The sequence below is a fragment of the Ursus arctos genome, unplaced genomic scaffold (assembly GCF_023065955.2).
Source record: "Ursus arctos isolate Adak ecotype North America unplaced genomic scaffold, UrsArc2.0 scaffold_14, whole genome shotgun sequence".
Taxonomy (NCBI): Eukaryota; Metazoa; Chordata; class Mammalia; order Carnivora; family Ursidae; genus Ursus; species Ursus arctos.
In genome coordinates this window covers 67178292-67200582 of record NW_026622808.1, presented here as the reverse complement: position 1 = coordinate 67200582, position 22291 = coordinate 67178292, and the positions used below count along the sequence as shown (strand labels likewise).

At 40.4% G+C, this 22291-nt stretch overlaps 1 protein-coding gene and 1 pseudogene across 1 annotated transcript in view; one reads left to right on the top strand and one right to left on the bottom strand.

Moving 5' to 3' along the window:
• Window positions 1–22291, top strand: part of CUNH3orf20 (chromosome unknown C3orf20 homolog) — a 70331-nt gene that overhangs the window by 9687 nt on the left and 38353 nt on the right. Inside the window, exons 4-7 of the mRNA XM_026501430.4 lie at window positions 7515–7650; window positions 8664–8948; window positions 18696–18845; window positions 19616–19736. Coding sequence (XP_026357215.3) covers window positions 7515–7650; window positions 8664–8948; window positions 18696–18845; window positions 19616–19736 — 692 coding nt within the window. The remainder of the gene's footprint in view (window positions 1–7514; window positions 7651–8663; window positions 8949–18695; window positions 18846–19615; window positions 19737–22291) is intronic.
• On the bottom strand, window positions 14131–14936 carry LOC113257216 (pyridoxal phosphate phosphatase PHOSPHO2-like; annotated as a pseudogene).

The following is a 22291-nucleotide window of genomic DNA, read 5'->3' as shown; positions in this document are numbered from 1 at the left end:
GAAAACAAAGTATTTTCAAGATACACAGTGATTTCATGATTTTTCTTCCTAATGACCTTGAGGGTGATGCCTTCTGTTGGTCTCTTTGTCTGTCTGACTGTTTTCCTCTGCTACCCCAACAAGATGTGATTGTTCATTGTGACGTTGCATTGTTCTTACTAAATGTGTGTTTATGGTGCTGTATTTCTTATAGGTTCTTGATGTGTTTAGAAATTCATCTCACACATGCATGCTAGAATGGATGGTTAAATTTTCTGAATAGTTTATAAGTAGCCATATAACTTATCTTGCCCAGGAATGTCCCAATTTATGCTTATTTTCCTGACATAACAATTAATGATGCCCATTTTCACTTAAAAACTTTCCCAGTTTAGACATATTGTAGAGTTATTCTGGTTTTAGGCCACTTTGAATTTTGGACCTCTGCTATCTGTTCATGCACATGTGCTATGACACCTTACCAACTGCCCCCTTTGCAGTTCTAGGGCCAGGCAGACTTGGAGCAGACAGGCTTCAGGGATTGAGCCTACTCCCTGATGGGACAAAAGCTATTTCTGGAAAGTAGCCAAACATTATAGAAGGAGAACTGAAAGAAGTCTGTCAACAATGGTTCTTGGTTGGAGCAAGAGGCTATCATCCTCAAGGACTCAGGGAACCTAGGGCCAAGCCAGACATGAATGGTCAGACTAGATGTTCCAGGAGGTCAGCCAGCTGCTAGCTGGGCCTCAGGGCCAAGTCTCTGGTCTTTGGTGGCAGGTGGAGTCGTGGAAGGGACCAGAAACCACTCATAGTGACAGATACCAGAGATGGTATCCAAGCACCAGCCAGAAACCTGAAGGCTTGCTGACAGGGAGGAAGACTTCATTCTGAGGTGCTCAGGGCTCAGCTGGAGCCTGAGCAGTGGCTTTGGCTTGGAACCAGTTTTCATTCATGAAGCTGAGCCTACTTATATTAAGGGAGAGCCTGTGGCTCCAGTTGGGTGGGCAGCAGAGGCTCAGAAACATGTGGACCTCAATAGATGCCTCTGGAACTTCAGTCATGGAGGACCACCTCCACAATTTCACGTCACCATATCCTTATACCAACTAATACTTGCCATAAGGGGATAACTGAAAATAAGTGGAATAGGCACAAAATATTGCCACCCACAGATCTGAGCAAGCAGAAGAAAGAATAAGCAAAGTTGAAGATAGAACAATTGAAATTATTGATTCTGAAGAACAGAAAGAAAATCTTTTTAAAAAATGAATGGAGCCTAAGGGACCTGTGGGATACTGTCAAGGAGAATACATGTGCATTGTAGGTGTGTCAGAAGAAGAGAGAAAGGGACAGTGAGAACATTTGAAGAAATGTTGGCTGAAAACTTCCCAAACTCGATGAAAGAGGTGAGTATAAACATCAGAGAAGCTCGACAGACTCCAAGTAACATGAACTCAAAGAGACCCACACCAAGACACATAACTGTCAAAAGACAATGACAGAGAACCTGGAAAGCAGCAAGAGAAAAGCAAATCATTACGTCCAGGGAATTCTCAATAACATTATCAGCAGATTTCTCACCAGAAACTTTGGAGGCCACAAGGCCCTGGACCTGTATATTCAGAGTTTTAAAAGGGGGAGAAAAAAAAGAGAGAAACAAGCCTGTCAATCAAGAATCCTATGTTCAGCAAAATTGTCCTTCAAAAGTGAGGGAGCTGTTAAAACTTTCCCAGATTGACAAAACCCAAGGGAGTTCATGACCACTAGACCTACCCTTCAAGAAATGCTCAAGGGAGTCCTGCAAAGTGAAATGAAAGGATGCTAGACAGTACCTTGAAGACGTATGGAGAAATAAAGATCTCAATAAAAGTAAAGATATGGGCAATTATAAAAACTAGTATTATTGTAACTGGTTTGTAACTGCACTTTTTGTTTCTTACACGATTTAAGAGACTAACACATTTAAAGAAAAAATTATTAGTGTAAAAACTAGTATTACTGTAACTTTGGTTGGTAAGTACAAATCTTATTTTCTATAATTTAAAAGACTAATACATTTAAGAGAATTGCTATTTTATGTTTTGGTGCACATAATATATAAAGATGTTATCTTGTGACGACTGAAAGTGTTGGGGATGAAGCTATAGAGGAGGAGAGTTTTTGTGTGTTACTAAAGTTAAGCTGGTAAAAATTCAAAGTAGAGTGTTAGAACTTTAGGATATTAAACATAATCCCCATTGTATCCCCAATGGAACCACAAAGAAAATAGCTATAGAATATACAAAAAAACAAATGAGAAAGGAATTTAAACCTTTTATGACAATCAATATAAAGAAAACCATACTGAAGAATATGAGGGACAAAAGCCATAAGGCATATAGTAAACAAAAAGTACAATGACAGAAGTCCCTATTAGTAATTACTTTAAATTTGAATGGATTAAATTCTCCAGTCAAAAGACAGAGATTGACAGAATGAATAAGAACACATGATCCAACAATATGCTGTCTATAAGAGATTTATTGAAATCCAAAGACTCAAACAGGTTGAAGGTGAAAGGATGGAAAAAAGTCTGAAACTGATGAAGTTCTATATGTTGGCTAATTTTAATTTTTTTAAATAGGAAAAAAAAAAAGAAAGGATGGAGAAAGATATTCTATGCAGAGAGTAGCCAAAGAGAGCAGGGGTAGCAATACTAGTATCAGACAAAATAGATTTTAAATAAAAAAAAGTTACAGGAGACAAAGGGCACTGCGTATTAATAAAAGTTTCAGTACAACAAGGAGATAATGTAAATGTTTATGCACTGAATGACAGACCATAAGAATATCTGAAGCAAAAACCTACAGATTAAAAACAGACAGTTCTACAATAATATTTGGAAATTTCAACATGCTCCTCACAATAATGGAAAAACAACCAGGCAGAAGATAAGAAATAGAGACTTAAATAACAAAATAAATCAATTAGAAAACAACAAAAACAATACACATTCTTCTCAAGTGCACATGGGACATTTTTCAGGATAGGCCATATGTTAGGCCACAGATTGTCTCAATCAATCAAAAAAGATAGATATCATACAAAGTATCTTTTCTGACCACAATGGGATGAAGTTAGAAGGCAATAACAGAAGGAAAATTAGAAAAAAAATCACAAAATTGTGGAAAGTAAATAACATATTCTTTAAATATTTTCTTTATTTTTAGAGAGAGCAGGGGGAGAGGAGGAGGGAGAGGGAGAGGGACTTTCAAGCAGACTTGCGTTGAGTGCAGAGCCTGTCACAGGGCTCAATCTCATGGCCCTGAGATCATGACCTGAGCCAAAATCTAGAGTCAGACGCTTAACTGACTGAGGCCCCCAGATGCCCTGTAAATAACATTCTTAAGCAACCAACACATTAAAGAAGAAATTAGAAAATATTTAGAGATGAATGAAAATGAGAACATCATATACCAAAACTTACAAAATGCAGCATTAGTAGTACTAAGGGGGGGATTTTATAGTCACAACTTATTACATTAAAAGATAAGAAAGATATCATATTAAAAAATTTAAATTTATAATTTTAGGAACTAGAAAAAGAAGAAGAAATTAAAACCAAAGCTAGAAAAGGAAAGAATAAAGATTAGAACAGAGAGAAAAGCTAAAAGATAAACTTTTAGCTAGAGCAATTAAGAAAAAAAGAGAAGACTCAGATTAGTAAAATGAATTGAAAGTGGGTACTCTATCACTGATTCTACAAAAATAAAAGGATTATGATAGAGTACAATGAACAATTGTACACCAACAAATTGGATGACTTGCATAAAATGGACAGATTCCTAGAAACAGAAAACCTACCTAAACTAAATCAGGAAGAAGTAGAAAATTTTGATAGACCTATAGCTACTAAGGAGATTAAATCAGTAATCAAAAATCTCCCAACAAAGGGGCACCTGGGTGGCTCAGTCAGTTGAGCATCTGACGCTTGGTTTCAGCTCAGGTCATGATCTCAGGGTCCTGCGGGTGAGTCCCACATCAGGCTCCCTGTTTGGCCAGGAGTCTGCTTGTCTCCCTCTCTCTCTGTCACTCCCCCACTCACTCTCTCTAAAAAATAAATAAATCTTTAAAAAAAATCAACAAAGAAGAGCCCTAGATTTGACGGCTTCAATGGTGAATTCTACCAAACATTTAAAGAACTAATTACAATCATACTCAAACTTCTCCAAAAAAAGAAGAGGGAACGCTTCCCAACTCATTCTGTGAGGCCAGCACCAGACAAAGACATTACAACAAAAGAAAACCACGGACAATACCCTTTATCAACACTGATGCAAAAATCTTCAACAAAATACTAACAACAGAATTCAGCAGCACATTAGGGATTATACACCATGACCCCAAGCAGGATTTATTCTTGGAATGCAAGGGTGGTTCAACACACAAAACTCAATCACAGAATGAAGGGGGAAAAAACCGACATGATCATCTCAATTGACGCAGAAGAAGCGTTTGACAATTCAACACCCTTTCATGATAAAAAACACTCGATGAAGTAGGAATAGAAGTAAACTTCACATGGTAAAAGTCATATATGAAAAACATAAAGTAAACATCACACTCAATAGTGGAAGACTGAAAGATTTTCTTCTAAGATTAGGAACAAGGCAAAGCTGCCCATTTTCACCCCTTCTATTCGATATAGAACTGGAAGTCCTAGCCAAAGCAAGATTGACAAGAAAAGGAATAAAAGACTTTCAAATTGAAAAGGAAGAATTAAAATTATCTTTGCAGATAATATGATCTTCTATACAGAAAACCATACAGATTCCACACACAGAAAACCTGTTAGAGTAAATGAATTCATCAAAGTAGCAGGATACAACAACGCACAAATCAGTTCATTTCCATATGCAAACAATGAACACACTGAAAAGGAAATTACAAAATTCCATTTACAATAGCAGAAAAAAGAGCAAAATATTTAAGAATTAACTTAACCAAGGAAATGAAAGACTTGTATAGTGAAAACTACAAAGCACTGCTGGAAGTAATTAAAGAAGAAACAAATAAATGGATACATATCCTATGTTTATGAATTAGAAGAGTTAAAATTGTTAAAATGTTAATACCATCCAGAGTGAGCTACAGATTCAAAGCAATCCCTATCAAAATCCCAATGATGTTTTTTGCAGAAATAGAAAAATTCATCTTAAAATTCATATGGAATCCTGAGGGACCCCTAAAGAACCAAAAAAATCTTGAAAAAGAAGAACAAAAGTGGAGGACTCACATTTCCTGATTTCATAACTTACTACAAAGATACAGTAATCAAAACGGTATGGTATTGGCATAAAGATAGACAGATAGACCAACAGAATAGAAGAGAGACCCCAGGGATAAATCTTTGTATATATGGTCAAATGACTTTTGACAAGGATGCCGAGACCATTCATTGGCGCATTCAGTCTTTTCGACAAATAACACTGGGAAAACTGCATTTCCACATGCAAATGAATGAAGTTGGATCCTTACCTAATACCATATATAAAAATTAACTCAAAATGGATCAAAGAACTAAATACAAGACCTACAACAATAAAATTCTTAGAAGAAAATATAGACAGGCTTCATGACACTGGATTTGGCAATGATTCCTTGGATATGGTACGGCAACAACAACAACAAAATAGACAAATTGGACTTTGTGAAAAATGTTAAATTTTGTACATCAAAAGACACTATCCATAGAGTAAAAATGCAGGATGGGAGAAAATATTTGCAAATCATATATCTGATCATTATAATTCAGACTATATAGAGAACTTCTAAAGACCCAACAACAGAAAAGACAAACAACCTGACTCAAAAATGGGCATAGGACTTGAATGGACTTTTTTCCAGGGGAGATATAGAGATGGTCAACAAGCATATGAAAAAATGTTCAATATCACTCATCATTAGGGAAATTAAATCAAAAACTACAGTGAGATACTCCCTCATCCCCAGCAGGATGTATACTATATAAAAACAGCAACAACAACAACCACCAAAACACCAGAAAACAAGAGTTGGAGAGGATATGGAGATACAGGAACTCTTGTGCACTGCTGGAGGAATGCAAAATGGTGTCGCTGCTCTGGAAAACTGCATGGCATGTCCTCAAAAAATTAAAAAGGGAATTACCATATAATCCAGTAATTCTACTTTTGGGTATATACTCAAAGAATTGAAAGCAGGGTCTCAATGAGATAAGTGCATACCCACGTTCATAGCAGCATTACTCACAATAGTTAAAACCATGGAAGCAACCAAAGTGTCCACCAGTGGATGAATGGGTAAAGAAAATGTGATCTATCCACACGATGGAATATTGCTCAGCCCTAAAAAGGAAGGAAGTTCTGACACTTGGTATAATATGGAGGAATCTTGAGGACATTATGCTAAGTGAACTAAGCCAGTCACAAAAAGACAAATACTAAATGCCTCACTTATATGAGGTACTCAGAGTAGTTGGACTCATAAAGACAGAAAGTAGAGTGGTTGTTGCCAGAGGCTGGGGGGAGTGGACACTGGGGAGTTATTGTTTAACGGGTAAGAGTTTTAATTTTACAAGATGAAAAAGAGTTTATAGAGATGGATGGTGGTGATGGTTGCACAACAGTGTGAATGTATTTAAGACCATGGAACTGTCCATGGTAAAAATGGTAAGGATGGTAAATTTTTGTGATGAGTATTTTACCACAATATGTAAAAAAAAAATTTCAGTCCAAGTCTCAGTCGATATACACTACCCTCCACAGAAGGCCCAAGATTAGCCAACATCAGAGAAGTGTTACGGCTGATTGAGTTGGAACTGAGATATTCTTTTTTTTTTTTTTTTTTTTTTTTTTGAGAGGGAGAGAGAGTGTGTGTGGGGAAGATGGGGGATGAGCAGAGGGAAAGAAGCAGACTCCCCATTGAGCACAGAGTCTGATGCGGGGCTCCACATAGGGCTCCACATGGGGCTCAATCCCACAACCCTGAGATCATGACCTCAGCCAAAATCAGGAGTCGGATGCTTAACCGATTGCACCACCCAGGTGCCCTGGGAGAGAGAGAGAATCAAGCAGGCCCTACACGCAGCATGGAGCTTGATGTGGGCCTCGATCTTAGGACCCTGAAATCATGACCTGAGCCAAAATCAAGAGTCCGACATTTAACCAATTGAGCCACCCAGGTGCTCCCGAGACTTTGTTTAATCGGAAGTGTCAGAAGGGACACTTCGGCATCCGTGGCAGTCACGTGCACAGGCCATCCTGGGGAAACATGCCTCGGTTCTTCATTCTGCACACGTCTGTTCTTATGCTTGCTTAGTTGACTTGCACTGTGTTACAAGTGACCTGCCAGGGATTCCTGTCCCTGGGAACCATGAATAATGCCCCCAATTACTTTGACCGTCAGAAGATGCTGCTCTCCTGCTTTCCCTGCCACCTCATCCCCACATGAGCATGACGTCTTAAGAAACAATTCTCTAAAACCCTTCTCTAACCTCTTCCTCTCTCCAACCACAGGCAAATCAAAAAACTTAGAAGACATAACCATGCTGTCCTTCCAACGAGGAGCCGGAATCTCTGCCTCCGACAGTGTGGAGTTCAGTGACCCCTGCCCAGAGGCCCGGGAGAAGCTTCAGGAGATGTGTCGCCATATGTGAGTGCCTCAGTGGTTGGGGGCAGATGCGAGAGTTGGATATGTCCGCCAGCTACCTGTGTGTGCATGAAGGGGAATTTGCAGAAGTGTCTGAGTGGTGCCGGGAAGTGCTAGCTACCCAGTGCCCCCAACGACAGTGACAGGGGTGGTGGCCATCCATCTCATGCACTCCCATCCCCGGTCTCTCCCCACTCACAGTCCTTTTCATTCCTTACTACAACCTGATGGGTATGCCCAAGCAGGTAGGTAAGCCATTGCCACAGATCCCACAGTTTGGTAGACCTGACACCAGGGCATTGATCTTTGCCTCCTCACCCTTTGCAGGGCTCCTTACACTTTTAAGGCTTTGTGCCCTGAATGTTCATTTTTTAACATAATTTGTCAGGTGTTTTCCTATAACAAAAACGGCAGCAAAAATCCTTTGAGAGCAAAAACAAACAAACAAACGAAAACCATTGACATGGGTGATTCATGCTATCTATGATTCTGGATCCCACGAGTCCTAGTAAGTTAGTCTATATTTCTCCAAAGACTCAGACCATGGGCCATAAAGGATTTAAAACCTAGCCCCATTTAAGGCATATGTCTTGGGCTCCCCTGGGCCATTAATGCAGCTACAGAACACGGGAGGAGGGAAACTACCCAGCTTGCCCCCTTACTGTGATATTCTGGAAGGAAGCTCTTTCCTTGTAACCTCAGGAGCAGGGAGTGAGCAGAGCCTCCAGCTCCCCCCACCAGGTCCCCCTTCGGTACTCAGTCCCACTCCGTGTGTCCTCACCCCATTGCTGAAGGTGGGTCAGGCAAGGACTGGTTTCAGAAGGGTACTGGGACCTTCCCTAGTTCTTCCTAAAACTCCTGCCTTAGAGGACAAGGGTAAATGGGGTGGGAAGAGGTACTTTGGAGACAGGGAAATGGGAGGGGAGTCTTGGGAACTGGGCAGGGGCTGTAGAGAGAGTGTCCCTGGTGAGTAAGAGCCAAGTGGCTAGAGGATATGTTGGTCTCCTTCCCTGCAGAGAAGCCGAAAGGGCCTCGTGGAAAGGGAGGAATTTCTCCTGCCCCCTGATCTTTCGCAACTACAGGGCAAAGGTGCCCCATCTAATGTCAGCCCCGAAGGGGGACGCTCAGACCCCGAGCTCCCACCACCCTCACCCTCCAGGTGCTCAGACTTCCACTTCCACCCTTCACCAGCCTCCCGCCCACCACCATCCTCACTTCGGCCGGCATTCTCAGGAGTGGAAGGTATCCAAGAAGATCATCAAGCTCCATTACGCCTTCTGTGACGGGTCCTCCTTTGTGTAGTATCCTTTTATTTGCTGCTGCCCCTTCTCCCCAGCCACTCAGCCCCAGGAAAGTCCTGGGCTTGAATAAGCCTGAGTATTTACTTTGGCTTTTCAACTGACCGAGAAGCCTGGCGACAGGTTCTCCGGGATATTAGGCATCTGTCCGGGTCAGAGAGGGCTCCCTTTAGAGAATGTCTGGGTGGGAAGCAATGCATCGAGAAGTCACCTTGGACCCCTGTGCTCCTTGCAGGGGTCCTGTCGCCCGCTCCCCAACAGGCAGTGGGGCTGGACCAGATTTTGCAGCAAGGCCCTGAGGCCAGAGAGGGTGAAGCACCTATTCCAGGTTCTACAGTCTGAGTTGGATGAGATGTCAAAGAGAGGAGCCACAAGTCAGACATCCCTGTCCCTTCATTGTAGGAATGGATGGTGTCACTCACTTTAGGGTCACAAAAGAAATTTGGTGGCAGAGCCAGGCCTGGATTCAGCACCACTTCACTTCTATTTAGGGCCCTCCTTCTGGCACAATTTTTATGCCTTCCAGGATTGTTTCCTGCAGCAGAGAGCTGGAAAGGGGGGCTGGATCCTTCCAGCCTTGTTTAATAATAAAACCACTGGGTATTCAGTGTCCCATACCTCTGGAGGAGAGGGAGCTCTTTGAACTGTCAAACAGGCTGCCCAGCCAGGCCTGCCCAGCAGTAGCCCCCCTCACTTCATTTGGCCTCCTCTCCAACTGAACTGGGAATTCAGAATTTAAGCGCCTTGTCAAAGGAGTCCTATTGTTTGTCTGGCCGTAAATGAATCCATTCATCACACTCCGCTTGGCCCTGCTTCCAGGGAGCCCTGTGATATTGAACACAGCAAACTCCTTCCAGGGTAACTGCTGCTTGCCGTGGATCATGGGCTCTCCCTTCCCCCTTTCCCGTTTCTTCATTGCCTTGAGTAGGATCATCTCCCTGAGCTTGATGTGTGTCTGTGAATTCTCTTGCTATCAGCAGGACCTGAGTGGGTGGGCTGGAGCATAGCCTTTGTTCTCTCCCCTGTCCCAGAATCCCAAGGTCCCCCTGGGTGGGACCACCCCAAACCCACAGGCCCTGCTACTGGCATGCTTGACTCATAAGCAGTGACCACATCCTGGCCATCAATGTATTTCTTCTCTGGGAGTCCCAAGAGGCTGGGTTTGAGGCCCAGTTCTTCTTGGTAACCCTGCACAGGTCACTTCATCTCTCTGGACCTCACTTGCCTTCATTATAAGCGGAGGAAGTTGGACCCAGTGATCTTGAAGGAGAAATTCTGTGTTACTGTGTTCCAGTGGCCAAAGCACACAGGTAGCTGTGGGATCCCTTATTGTAAGCTGAGAAAAATGTTTGGAAGACCTTTTCTGGGCTCAGCAGTTAATTCCGGTCTCATGGAGATTGCTGGGCAAAGCTCTCAGGTAGATACGGTCTATCTGCCCCTGAGATGCCAGAAAGCTGCCAGCTCTGATTGGTTTGCTCTTTGTCCACACCAGACCCCAGAACCATCCAGTATTCATTTCATTTGGGTTTCATTCCCTTCATTGTCAAGCATCTCTCGGATGTCATCCCACAACTGCTGATTCTCCCATCAAACTTCCCTCAGAGCCTTTTTTCCTATGTACAGGCTCATCACATTAAAAACAAACCTTTTTTTTGTTGTTCACTTTGTTTTTATTTTTTTTAATTTTTTATTATTTTTTATTTTGTTATATTAGTCAACATACAGTACATCCCCAGTTTTTGATGCAATGTTCCATGATTCATTATTTGCATATAACACCCAGTGCACCATGCAATATGTGCCCTCCTTACTACCCATCACCAGTCTATCCCAATCCCCCACCCTCCTCCCCTCTGAAGCCCTCAGTTTGTTTCCCAGAGTGCATAGTCTCTCATGGTTCATGCCCCCTTCTGTTTACACCCCCTTCATTCTTCCATTCCTTCTCCTACTGATCTTCCTATTTCTTATGTTCCATAAATGAGTGAAACCATATGATAATTGTCTTTCTCTGCTTGACTTATTTCACTTAGCATAATCTCCTCCAGTCCTGCCCATGTTGCTGCAAATGTTGTGTAATCGTTCTTTCTGATGGCTGAGTAATATTCCATTGTATATATAGACCACATCTTCTTAATCCAGTCATCTGTTGAAGGGCATCTCGGCTCCTTCCACAATTTAGCTATTGTGGACAATGCTGCTATGAACATTGGGGTGCATATAGCCCTTCTCTTTACTACGTCTGTATCTTTGGGGTAAATACCCAGTAGTGCGATTGCTGGATCATAGGGTAGCTCAATTTTTAACTTTTTAAGGGACCTCCACACTGTTTTCCAAAGTGGCTGTACCAACTTGCATTCCCACCAACAGTGTAAGAGGGATCCCCTTTCTCCACATCCTCTCCAACATTTGTTGTTTCTTTCTTTGTCAATTTTTGCCATTCTGACTGGTGTAAGGTGGTATCTCAGGGTGGTTTTGATTTGAATTTCCCTGGTGGCTAATGATTTTGAACATTTTTCATGTGTCTTTTAGCCATTTGTATGTCTTCATTGGAAAAGTGTCTGTTCATATCTTCTGCTTCATCAAGATAAAAGGCTTCTGCACAGCCAAGGAAACAGTCAAAAAAACTAAGAGGCAGCCCACGGAATGCGAGAAGATATTTGCAAATGACACTACAGATAAAAGACTAGTATACAAGATCTACAAAGAACTTCTCAAACTCAATACACAAGAAACAAATAAATCAAAAAATGGGTAGAAGATATGAACAAAAAAAATGGGTAAAAACAAACCTTAATCACTGTGCTCAGCACTGTTCCTTTGGGAATTGGTGGAGCACTCAGAAATACTTGGTGAGGTACACATTTTTTTTAATATGGAAAAATGTACATCACATAAAATTTCTCATTTAACCATTTTAAAGTGTATAATTGAACAGCATTAAGTACATTCACAACGCTGTACAGCCATCTCCACAATTTAGTTCCAGGGCTTTTCCATCACCCCGCAGGCAAACCCCATGTCTGTTAAGCAGACACTCCCCATTTCCCCTCGCCTGCAGTTCCCGGCAACCACTAACCTGCTCTTTGCCTCTTTACATTTGCCTAGTCCAGATAGTTCTTATAAATGGGATCATGCAGTGTGTGGCCTTTTGTGTCTGGCTTCTTTCACTTAGCTTCATGTTTTCAAGGGTCGTACATATTATAGCACATCTCAGAATTTCCTTTTTGTGGCTGAATAATCTATTTTATGGATGTTCCACTTTTTACTAATCCATTCATTTGTTTATGGACATTAAGTTTTTCCCACCATTTGGCTATTGTGAATAATGCTGCTATGAACATTCTTACAGAAATTTTGGTTTGCATACCTATTTTCAATTCTTTTGGTCTATATGTAGGATTGGAATTACTGGGTCATACGGTAACTCTATGTTTAAATTATTGAGGGTCCTCCGAAATGTTTTCCCCAGTAGCTCTACCATTTAATAGTCTCACCCACAATGTGTGAGAGTTCCAGGTTCCCCACATTCTTGACTACCCTTGATATTTTCCAATTTTTAAATTCCAGCCATTCTAGTAGATGTAAAGTAATATCTCATTGTGGTTTTGAATGGTTTTCCAAATAACTAATGATCTCAATCATCTTCATATGCCTTCTTGGTATATTTTCTTTGTAGAAATGTGTATTCAAGTCATTTGTCCATTTTTTGATTGTCTATTACTTATTGAATTGCAAGAGTTGTTTATATATTATAGATACTAGATCCTTATCAGAAAAATGATTTGCAACTTTTCCCCCTATCCTGTGGGGTGTTTTTTCACTTTTTTGATAGTATGGAAGTTAAATTTTTATGAAGTCCAACTTTTCTTTCTTTCTTTCTTTCTTTCTTTCTTTCTTTCTTTCTTTCTTTCTTTCTTTCTTTCTTTCTTTTGTTTTAGGTTTCATATCTAAGAAAACATTCTTATGCCTATATTGTCTTCTAAGAGTGATATAGTTATAGAGCTTACATTTAGGTCTTTGATCCATTCTCAGTTGATTTTTGCATATGGTGTGAGATCAGGATCCAACTCCATCCTTTCTTATGTGATTCCCAGTTGTCCCACCTCTCTTTCTTGAGGAGACTATGCTTTTGCCATTGAATTGTCTTGGCTCCCTTGTTGAAGATCAGTTAACCATTGATATATGGGTTTCTTTTTGGACTCTCAATTCTATCCCATTGATCTGTATGTCTTTTGTTATGCCAGTACCGCAGTGTTACGATTATTGTAGTTTTGTAGTGAAGTGTTGAAATTAGGAAGTTTGACTCTTTCAACTTTGTTCTTTTTTTAAGATTATTTTGGTTATTTGGGGTCCCATGCAAGTCTGTATGATTTTTAAAATCAAATTTTCTGTTTTTGCAAAAGGGCTGATGAAATTTTGAAATGGACTCTATAGGTCACTGTGGGGAATTTTGCCATGAACAAGATTAAGTCTTCCAACCCATGAATACTAGCAACAAATGATCTGAAATGCTGTATGAACAACAGCAACAATAAAAAAGTAATGAACAAAAGGAAATGATGTCATTTACAATAGCATCAAAAAGAATAAAATACTTTGGAAAAAATTTAACCAAGGAGATATCAGACTTGTACACTGAAAACTACAAAATACTATTGAGATAAATTAAAGAAGACTGAGATAAATGGAAAGATATCCCATGTTCATGGGTGTCGATCTTGTATCCTGCAACTTCCCTTTACATGTTTAGGAATTTTTTTTCAACTAGATATACAGTTGTTCGCATACATCTCTTATATATATATTTTTAATTTCTGTAAACTCAGTAGTAAAGTCTCACTTTCTGACTTTAGGAATTTGAATTTTCCTTTTTTTCTGAGTCAGTCTAGCTAAAGGTTTCTTGATTTTGTTGGTCTTTTCAAGGAACCAACTTTTGGTTTTGTTGGTTCTTTCTCTTGTTTTTCTGTTCACTATTCTGTTTATCTCTCTTAATCTTTATTATTTCCTCCCTTCTGCTAGCTTTAACTTTAGTTTGCTCTTCTTTTTCTAGTTCCTAAGGTGGAAATTATAGTTATTGATTTGAGATCTTTCTTCTCTTTTAATGTGGGTATTTATAGCTATAAATTAATTCCTAAGCTGCTTTCACATTATTCCTTAATTTTTTTTTGTTGTTGTTGTTGGCATATTATTCCTTTATTAGAAATTATAGGTGAGAAATTATTTCAACACCTGAAGGCCAAACTGCAACAGAAGATTATTCCTTAGGTTCAAGATTTTGAGACATTCTGGAAAAAGAGTTTTCTGTAAAGTATATCCTTTCCATGGCATGACAACATCATTCTTCTTTAAAAAAGTTACTGGACAGACATCATTTCCACCATCACCTATATAAATAATTTGTGTATGATTCACAGGTTGTAACTGAATCTACAAATTCTACCGAAACTACATTTTTGCAAAGATTCTTGGCGTACCTCTTGCAAGAATGAGCATGAATATTTTTCACAGTGAGATGATCATTGCTATCAAAAGATGCTGGATTTGTAAACCCTTTATCAAACATCATGAAAACTGGTAGCTCCTAAAACCTAATCTATGAAGACTGAATTTGAATCTGAAATAATGCTGCAGTCAAATTTATCCTTCTTTCTTTATGTTCTTTCTTATAAAGTTCAAAAGTTCCACAAACCCTAGAGTGAAAGGTATTGATGTCCCTGCTTTTTTCACTTCATCTTCTCTTACACCTGCATCTTCCAAATATTTAAAGATTCTGCACATAAATTTTGCTCCAAATCCTTTTTCATAAGAATTTTGTAGAAGCTTTTTCTCTGGAGTGCACTGTAGAATCCAGGTGTCACCATTGTCATCTATGATTGTCTTGTCAAAGTCAAAAATGAGCAACGTTTTCATGGTTCCAAAAGCACATTTGAGTTACCAGTATATGGTGTTCCTGTGGGGATGATTCTTTGAGCACTCAGAATGAAACCGACTTAGTATTTCCAAAACAATTAGTTTTACTTCAGAATAGAGATTATGTTAAACAGTCATGACAATCTTCAGTTTTAAACACCAGCCAGTTTCTAACCAACATTACTCCTACTCTGTATGCAGGGAACAAAGTCTTCCGGTTTGGAGCCAAGAAATGGAGACTTCCCAACTCCAGCATCATTACAGTGGAACACCTGATAGAATACCTGCCAGGTCTGCCCTGAATGTAGGTGCAGGCACCTAGTTGGGGGTCATCCCCTTTGAGAAGCACTTTGGATGAGGATGGGAGCACCAGACTGGGCCAGATCCCCAGGGCTCCTCACTGACCCAGGCCAGATGTCCGCAGCCATCCTGGCCTCTGTGGCTGCTCCTTTGGACTCTGCCCTCTGACCTCATTCCCGTGCCTTATCCCATAAGTTTTGATATATTGTATTTTTGTTTTCACACCTTCAACTATTTTCTAATTTCCCTTATGATTGCTTCTCTATCCATTGGTTGTTTAAAGGTGTATCATTTAATTTGCACCTATCTGAGAATTTTCCAAATTTCCTCTGCCATTGATTTCTAGTTTCAGTCTGTTGTCAGAGAAGGTACTTTCTAAGATTCCAGTCTTTTAAAATTTATTGAGACTTGATTTGTGGCCTAACATATTGTCTCTACCAGAGAATGGTTCTATGGACTTGAAAAGAATGTGTATTCTGCTGTTGTTGGGTGGAGTATTCTGTTAGGTCTAGTTGGTTTACAGTGTTACTCAAATTCTCTATTTTCTTTATTGATCTTCTGTGTAGTTGTTCTATCCATGATTAAAAGTAAGGTAGTGAAGTCTCCCAACTTCTATTGTAGAACTATTTCTTTTTTTAATCCTATAAGTTTTTGCTTTTTATGTTTTGGGGCTCTTGTTGTTAGGTGTGTGTATGTCTTTAATTGTTGTATCTTCTTGAGGTATTGACCTTTTTCTCAATGTATAATGTTCTTTGTCTTTAGTAAAAATTTTTAAAGTCTCTTATCTCTGATATCAGTATAACCACCTCTGCTGTCTTTTGGTTACTATTTGCATGGAATATCTTTTTTCCATTACCTGACTTTCAACCTAGCTATGTCTTTGGATCTAAAGTAAGCTTCTTGTAGACAGCATATAGTTGGATCTTTTTTTTTTTAATCCGTTCTGTCAATCTCTGCCGTTTTGTTGGAGATTTAATCCATTTTTATTTAATGTAATTGCTGGCAGGGAAGGACTGAATTCTGTCATTTTACTATTCATTTTCTATATGTCATATCTTTTTTTTGTTCTTGAGTTCCTATATTATTACCTTCTTTTGTGTTGAACTGATTTTTTTTTTTTTTTTGGTGGCATGCCATTTTTTCGCCTTTTGTTTTCTTTACTCCATATTTTTTAGTTATTTTTTAGTGGTTACCCTGGTATAATGGGTTGAATAGTGTCTCCTCAAAATTTATGTTCCTAGAACCTCAGAGTGTGATCATATTTGGAAGTAGGGTCTTTGTAGATACAATTAAGATTAAGTCATATTGTCTTAGGGTGGAGCCCAATCCAATGAAGAGAAAATAGACACACACAAAGAGGGAAGAATGCCATGTGATGACTGAGGCAGAGATTAGAATGATGCATCTATAAACCAAGTAATGCCAAAGATTCCTAGCAGCCACCAGAAACTAGGGGGAGGCAAGGAAGGATTCTTCTCTAGAACCTCCAAGAGCTGGGTCCTGTCAACACCTTGATTTTGGACTTCTAACCTCCAGAACAGTGAGAGAATAAATTTCTATTGTTCAGGTTATCAAGTTTGTGTCCTGGATATTATTGGAAGCCCCAAGAAACAAATACGTTTGATTATTACAATTGACAACAAATTAGTTTGAACTAATACTAATTAGGCTTAATAGTATGCAAAACTCTGCTGCTAAACAGTTCATGCTTCTTCCTTTATGTTGTTGTTATCAGAAATTACATCTTTATATATGCACTGTGTGCCATTAACATAGATTAACAATTATTGTTTTATGCCTTGTCTTTCAACTTAGGTGGGGGAAAAAAGAGAAATTATGAACCAAAAATACAATAATACTGGTTTTATATTTACTTAAATAGGTACCTTTACTGGTGTTCTTTTTTTCCTTGTATTGCTTTGAGTTACTATCTAGTATCCTTTCATGTCAGCCTGAAGAACTCCTAGCATTTCCTGTAGGGCAGGTCTACTAGTGGTGAACTCCCTCAACTTTTGTTTATCTAGAAAGTCTTAATTTCTTCTTCATTTTTGAAGGATAGTTTTGCTCAATATAGAATTCTTGGTTGATAGCTTTTTTTTTTTTTTTTTTTGTCTCTTTAAATATTTCATTCCAGTGCCTTCTGGCCTCCATGGTTTCTGATAAGAAATTGTCTTGGGGCGCCTGGGTGGCACAAGCGGTTAAGCGTCTGCCTTTGGCTCAGGGCGTGATCCCGGCGTTATGGGATTGAGCCCCACATCAGGCTCCTCCGCTATGAGCCTGCTTCTTCCTCTCCCACTCCCCCTGCTTGTGTTCCCTCTCTCGCTGGCTGTCTCTATCTCTGTCAAATAAATAAATAAAATCTTATAAAAAAAAAAAGAAATTGTCTTTATCCTTATTAAGGACCCTATGTACATGATGAGTCTCTTTTCTCTTGCTGCTTTCAAGTCTCTCTTTGTCTTTTGGCAGTTTGATAATAATGTGTCTCAGCATGGCTCTCTTTGCCTTTATTCTCCTTCGAGTTTATTAAGCTTCTTAAGTGTGTATAGTCATGTCTTTCATCAAATTTGTGGCACTTTTAGTCATTATTTCTTCAAATGTTCTTTCTTCCCCTCTTCTCTCTCTCCTGTCCTTCTGAGACTCCTGCTGTGGATATGCTTGTATGCTTGATGATCTGCCATAGGTCTCTTAGGCTCCATTAATTTTTCTTCATTCTTTTTTCTTTGTGCTCCTCAGGCTGGATAACTTTATTGCTCTACCTTAAGTTCACTGACTCTTCTGTTCCAATCTGCTGCTAAACCCATCTAGTGATTTTTTTTTTCATTCCAGTTATTGTACTAGTCAGCCCTAGAATTTCAATTTGTTACTATTTATGATTCCTATCTTTTTATTTCTTTTTCCTGCCTTGGTGGGAAAGCATTTGAAAGCAGTTGAGGCCCAGTTCCAACCACTGAAATTCTATCAGGGGAACCCTGAAATTCCTGCAGTAGCTGCACACAACATGTTCCTTTAAGCTGAGACCCGTGCTTCTTGGGGTCACCTTAGTAGGAAATGAGCAGGGAGATATTGCCTGCTTTCTAGACTGATCATAAGGGGAGGCAACCCGATAGCATTAGAAATATACTTCACAGTTCAGGTCCTGGTTCTGCCTCTTCCTTGTGGTGTCATGTGGGATGATCCTTTCTCTGCACCTGGGATTCCTCATCCTATAGATCCAACTTACCCTGGTTTGCCTGAGACTTTCCTGGCTGTAGCACTGAAAATCCCACATCCCAGGAAACCCTACTTATCTGTGAGATGGAAATAATACTACCTACTACAGGGTGGTTGTGAGGAATAGAAAGAAGATACAGGAAGGCACCCAGGGCATGGTTGTGTTCCATAATTATTTAGTTGTTACTTATGCAAAGTGCAGGGAGGGCTTTTGAAGACTGGGAATGATGCACCAAATAGCTATCATTTTGACATGAGACTTACTTTCCATGGAGCACCTGAAAGCAGAACCTGAAGAGTTCTGTTAGTTCTCCTTGACCACTTCTGCCGCTATCCCTCTGGAAACATCGCCATGTGTCAGATCCCCACATGCTGCAGAGGGAGAACCATCACCTGCCTCTTTAATGACACACCCAGCTTCTTCCTGGCTCTGTTAAATGCTGAAGGACAGGGCTGTGTTCACTACAACATGAAGGCCCGGTGAGTGATTTGGGGGGAATCCTGGCCTCATAGAAGTGTTTCTGGTGGTGACAAAGGGAGGCACTGAGGTGGGGGTCCATGGGAAAAGGAGGGGCTATCAGTGTCCAGAGGTTGGGAAGGCAGTGAGACAGGGCTAAAGTGAGGCCTGCAGGGACATAGGTATTTTGAGGCCTGACCTCTGCTTGCTAGATCCCTGTCATAACAAAAGAGAAGGGAAACTCCCCAAGTCCTGCTCCACTTGTACCCCCAGAGCACTAAGATCTGGATTGTGGGCTGGATTCATGGAAGAATTACTTAGTGGAGAAGAGTGTTTTATACCAGAGGTAAGTGAAGGAGAGGGCATGGGTACCACTTCCATGTGGGTTTTTAAGAGAGGCACATATTCTTGTCAGCCAAAAGTCGATTTCATAAGGAACTGTTTTCAGAAGGAATGAATGACTCTTGTGTTATAGATGTTCCCACTCCCGTTTTGCTGCTTGAGATCTTGTATGCCCAGGCTTTCGGGCACACATTCCATTTCTTCCCTCTTGGGTTTGGCCTGAGCCTCTATTATCTCTCTCAAACCTGCCCTTTCTGACTGACAGTCCTGTAGCATCAACAGATGAAAAGGCATCAGACCGTATTAGGCAGAGCAAGTAAGGGTGCCCCTGGACTTCATGGTTCCTCTAGCCTAGGACAGAGTCGCAGAGCCCTGCCTGCCTATAGCCTTTAGTGATGAAGGCTTCCTTCAAGGGCTTGGCATGAACTTCTCACCTCTGTATTTCTCCTAGTTGTCCGTATGTCCTGGTGTTGGATGAGGAAGGTGGGACTGCCAATGACTACAAGGGCTATGTAGTCCACAAATGGAGCTGGACTTCCAAGACGGAGACTTTGCTCTCCCTGGAATATAAGGTGGGCATGGACAGAATAGGTGGGGTGGCTTCAGCAACCTTCCTTGGGCTGCCCAGCATTCAGAGTCAGAAGCTACCTGTAAGACAAGTGCCTTGCCCTCAGGAGCTTTATAGTCTCTTTCAGAGGTTCCCCAGTTGGTGAGCAGTGGTCGGGAGCTGGCTGAGGTAAACTTTTCACCAGCCTGCAGCAACTGTTGGCTGCTGTACTGACCTTTCCTAGTAATATCTGTCCTATTTTATTTTTACTGTTAATATTACTACATTTTGATGGTTTAAATACCCCTCACTTTACAAAGGAACCATTATAGTAGTTGATAGCTTTATTTTTAATGCCTATACATGGTAATAAGAATAGTTAGTAACTCTTTGTTGGTCTCCCCAGGGTCTGTTTTTATTATGTCATGAAATTAAAAACCTGCAAGTCAAAGGTGGCTGACAGACAAACCCTTTTTTATTATTCATTTGATTGTTCAGACAGCCACTCTGATTTATTAAATAATAAATTACTGTGGAATTACTAATATTAAATAATGATAAATTTATTAATAAAGTAACTAATTGTGCTTGTTACTTTATTTAAGGCAGAGTTTCTCATCCTTGGCAGAAAGGGCATTTTGGGATGGATAATTCTTTGATATAACTATGCACTGAAGGATACTTAGCAGCATCCCGCCAGATGCCAGTAGTACCTCCTCCCCAAGCTGTGACAACTGAAAATACCCGCAGACATTGTCAGATGTCCCTGGGGGGAATAGTTGCCCTTGATTGAGAATCACTGATTTAGGGGGTAGAAAGATAATCAAAGGCCCTCAGGGAACCCCAAAGTCCAGGAGAGTGATAAGAATAGAGATAGAGAAGAATAAGGGAAATGAGAGAGGGACAAATTCAGAGGGCTGGAATTCAGAGAAAGATCGCAGAACACAGAATCCGCTCAAGGTGGCCTGATATTAAGAGCCCCAGGGGAAGGGTTACGGATGGAAGTACTCTTGGAGTGTGTGGCAGGGCTCGGGTACCCTATCCCTGATCATCTGTCTCATATCCGTCCTGTTCATCCTATGAGTTTGGCCACTGGATTTTTATCTTTATATCCCAGTTCTTATAGATCTCGCCTCTGATTAGAAACATTCAATCCCTTGAACATATCTCACCCTTCCTATCCCCTTGGCCTGAAATGTGCCCCCCCCCCACTCTCTGCCAATCCAGATTTCCCCTCCTTCACAGCCCTGCTCATACTTCTCCATCATGGCACTGCAGTCTACATCCATTTCTCTCTTTTCACAGTATGCACAGTCTGGGTTAGTCATTTGATAATTAGTCATGCTTTGGTTGCATATCAGAATCTTATGGAACCTTAAAAAATGCAGATCTCCAGGCACAGCCTCAGAGAGATTCTGATTCAGGTGGTCTGTTATAAGTGCTACATTTCTGTAGTTTTCACAAGTACTTCTGATGCTTGGCCAGGTCAGAGGTCATCAATCTAGGAGTGTACTGAGTTGTTGTCTTAGTATTAAGCTTTTTGTAGCTGTATGAAAAGTTTACAGTCCATGAAGAGTATAAATTGGTTGCAGATAGGCACCATATATTATGTATCAGTGTGACCAAGTGGACAGAGAACTGGAATGAGAGCCTGAGAAACCTTGTATAGTGCCAGCACCCAGACTCTGGCTATGAAGCTTTGTGAAAACCACTCAGCTCCCCTTAGTCTTGGTTATCTAATCAATACAGAATGGGTCGCCAGACCAGCCCTGTCTCACACTGCTTTTGTGAGAACTAAATAAAATAATGGCAGGGAAGTTGCTTTGACATCGCTAAAGTGTTTTGGCAATGTAGTTCAGTTCATTGTTCTATCTCCTGGAACTGCATACAGAAATTCACAACAGGGGCTGGTGCAGTCAGGAGGGGCCTGGAAGACAAAGTGACCCTTGCGTTGCCTCAGGAGCATGTGTGCATAGGTTTCATGCAGATAGAAGAGGGAGGGGAGAGCATTCTGGGTAGAAGGAATAGTATCTGTAAAGGCTTGGAGTTGGGACTTAGTGTGGCATCTTTAAAAGTTCACAGTTCTTTTTATGAAAGAAAGAGGGCCAGGAGGTGTATATGCTGTAGGTTGTGGGTGAGGGGCATTGGACGTCAGGCTGAGGAACTTGCTTGTTGTTTTGTAGGCTGCAGTGGCCAGTTTGTTGTCACCCAGATATTTATATTCCCAGTGTTTTCATTCCTCTCTGAAAATCCAAGTTTCCCTCCAGTATCATTTCTCTTCAGTCTGAAGAAGGTCCTTTAGCATTTCTTGAAGTGCAGATCTGCTGACAACAAATTCTGTTTGCTCTCATGTTAAAAATGTCTTTATGAAAGGATATCTTTGCTGGGTGTGGAATTCTGGGTTGACTGGGTTTTTTTTTTTCCTTCCAGCAATTTAAAGATACTATTCCACTGTGTATGTCCTCCAAAGTTTACAATGAGAAGTCTGTCGTTATTCAAATCATTGTTCATTTTTCTAGTTGTTTTCAGGATTTCCTCTTTAATCTGATTTTCTTTTTTTTTTTTTTAAGATTTTATTTA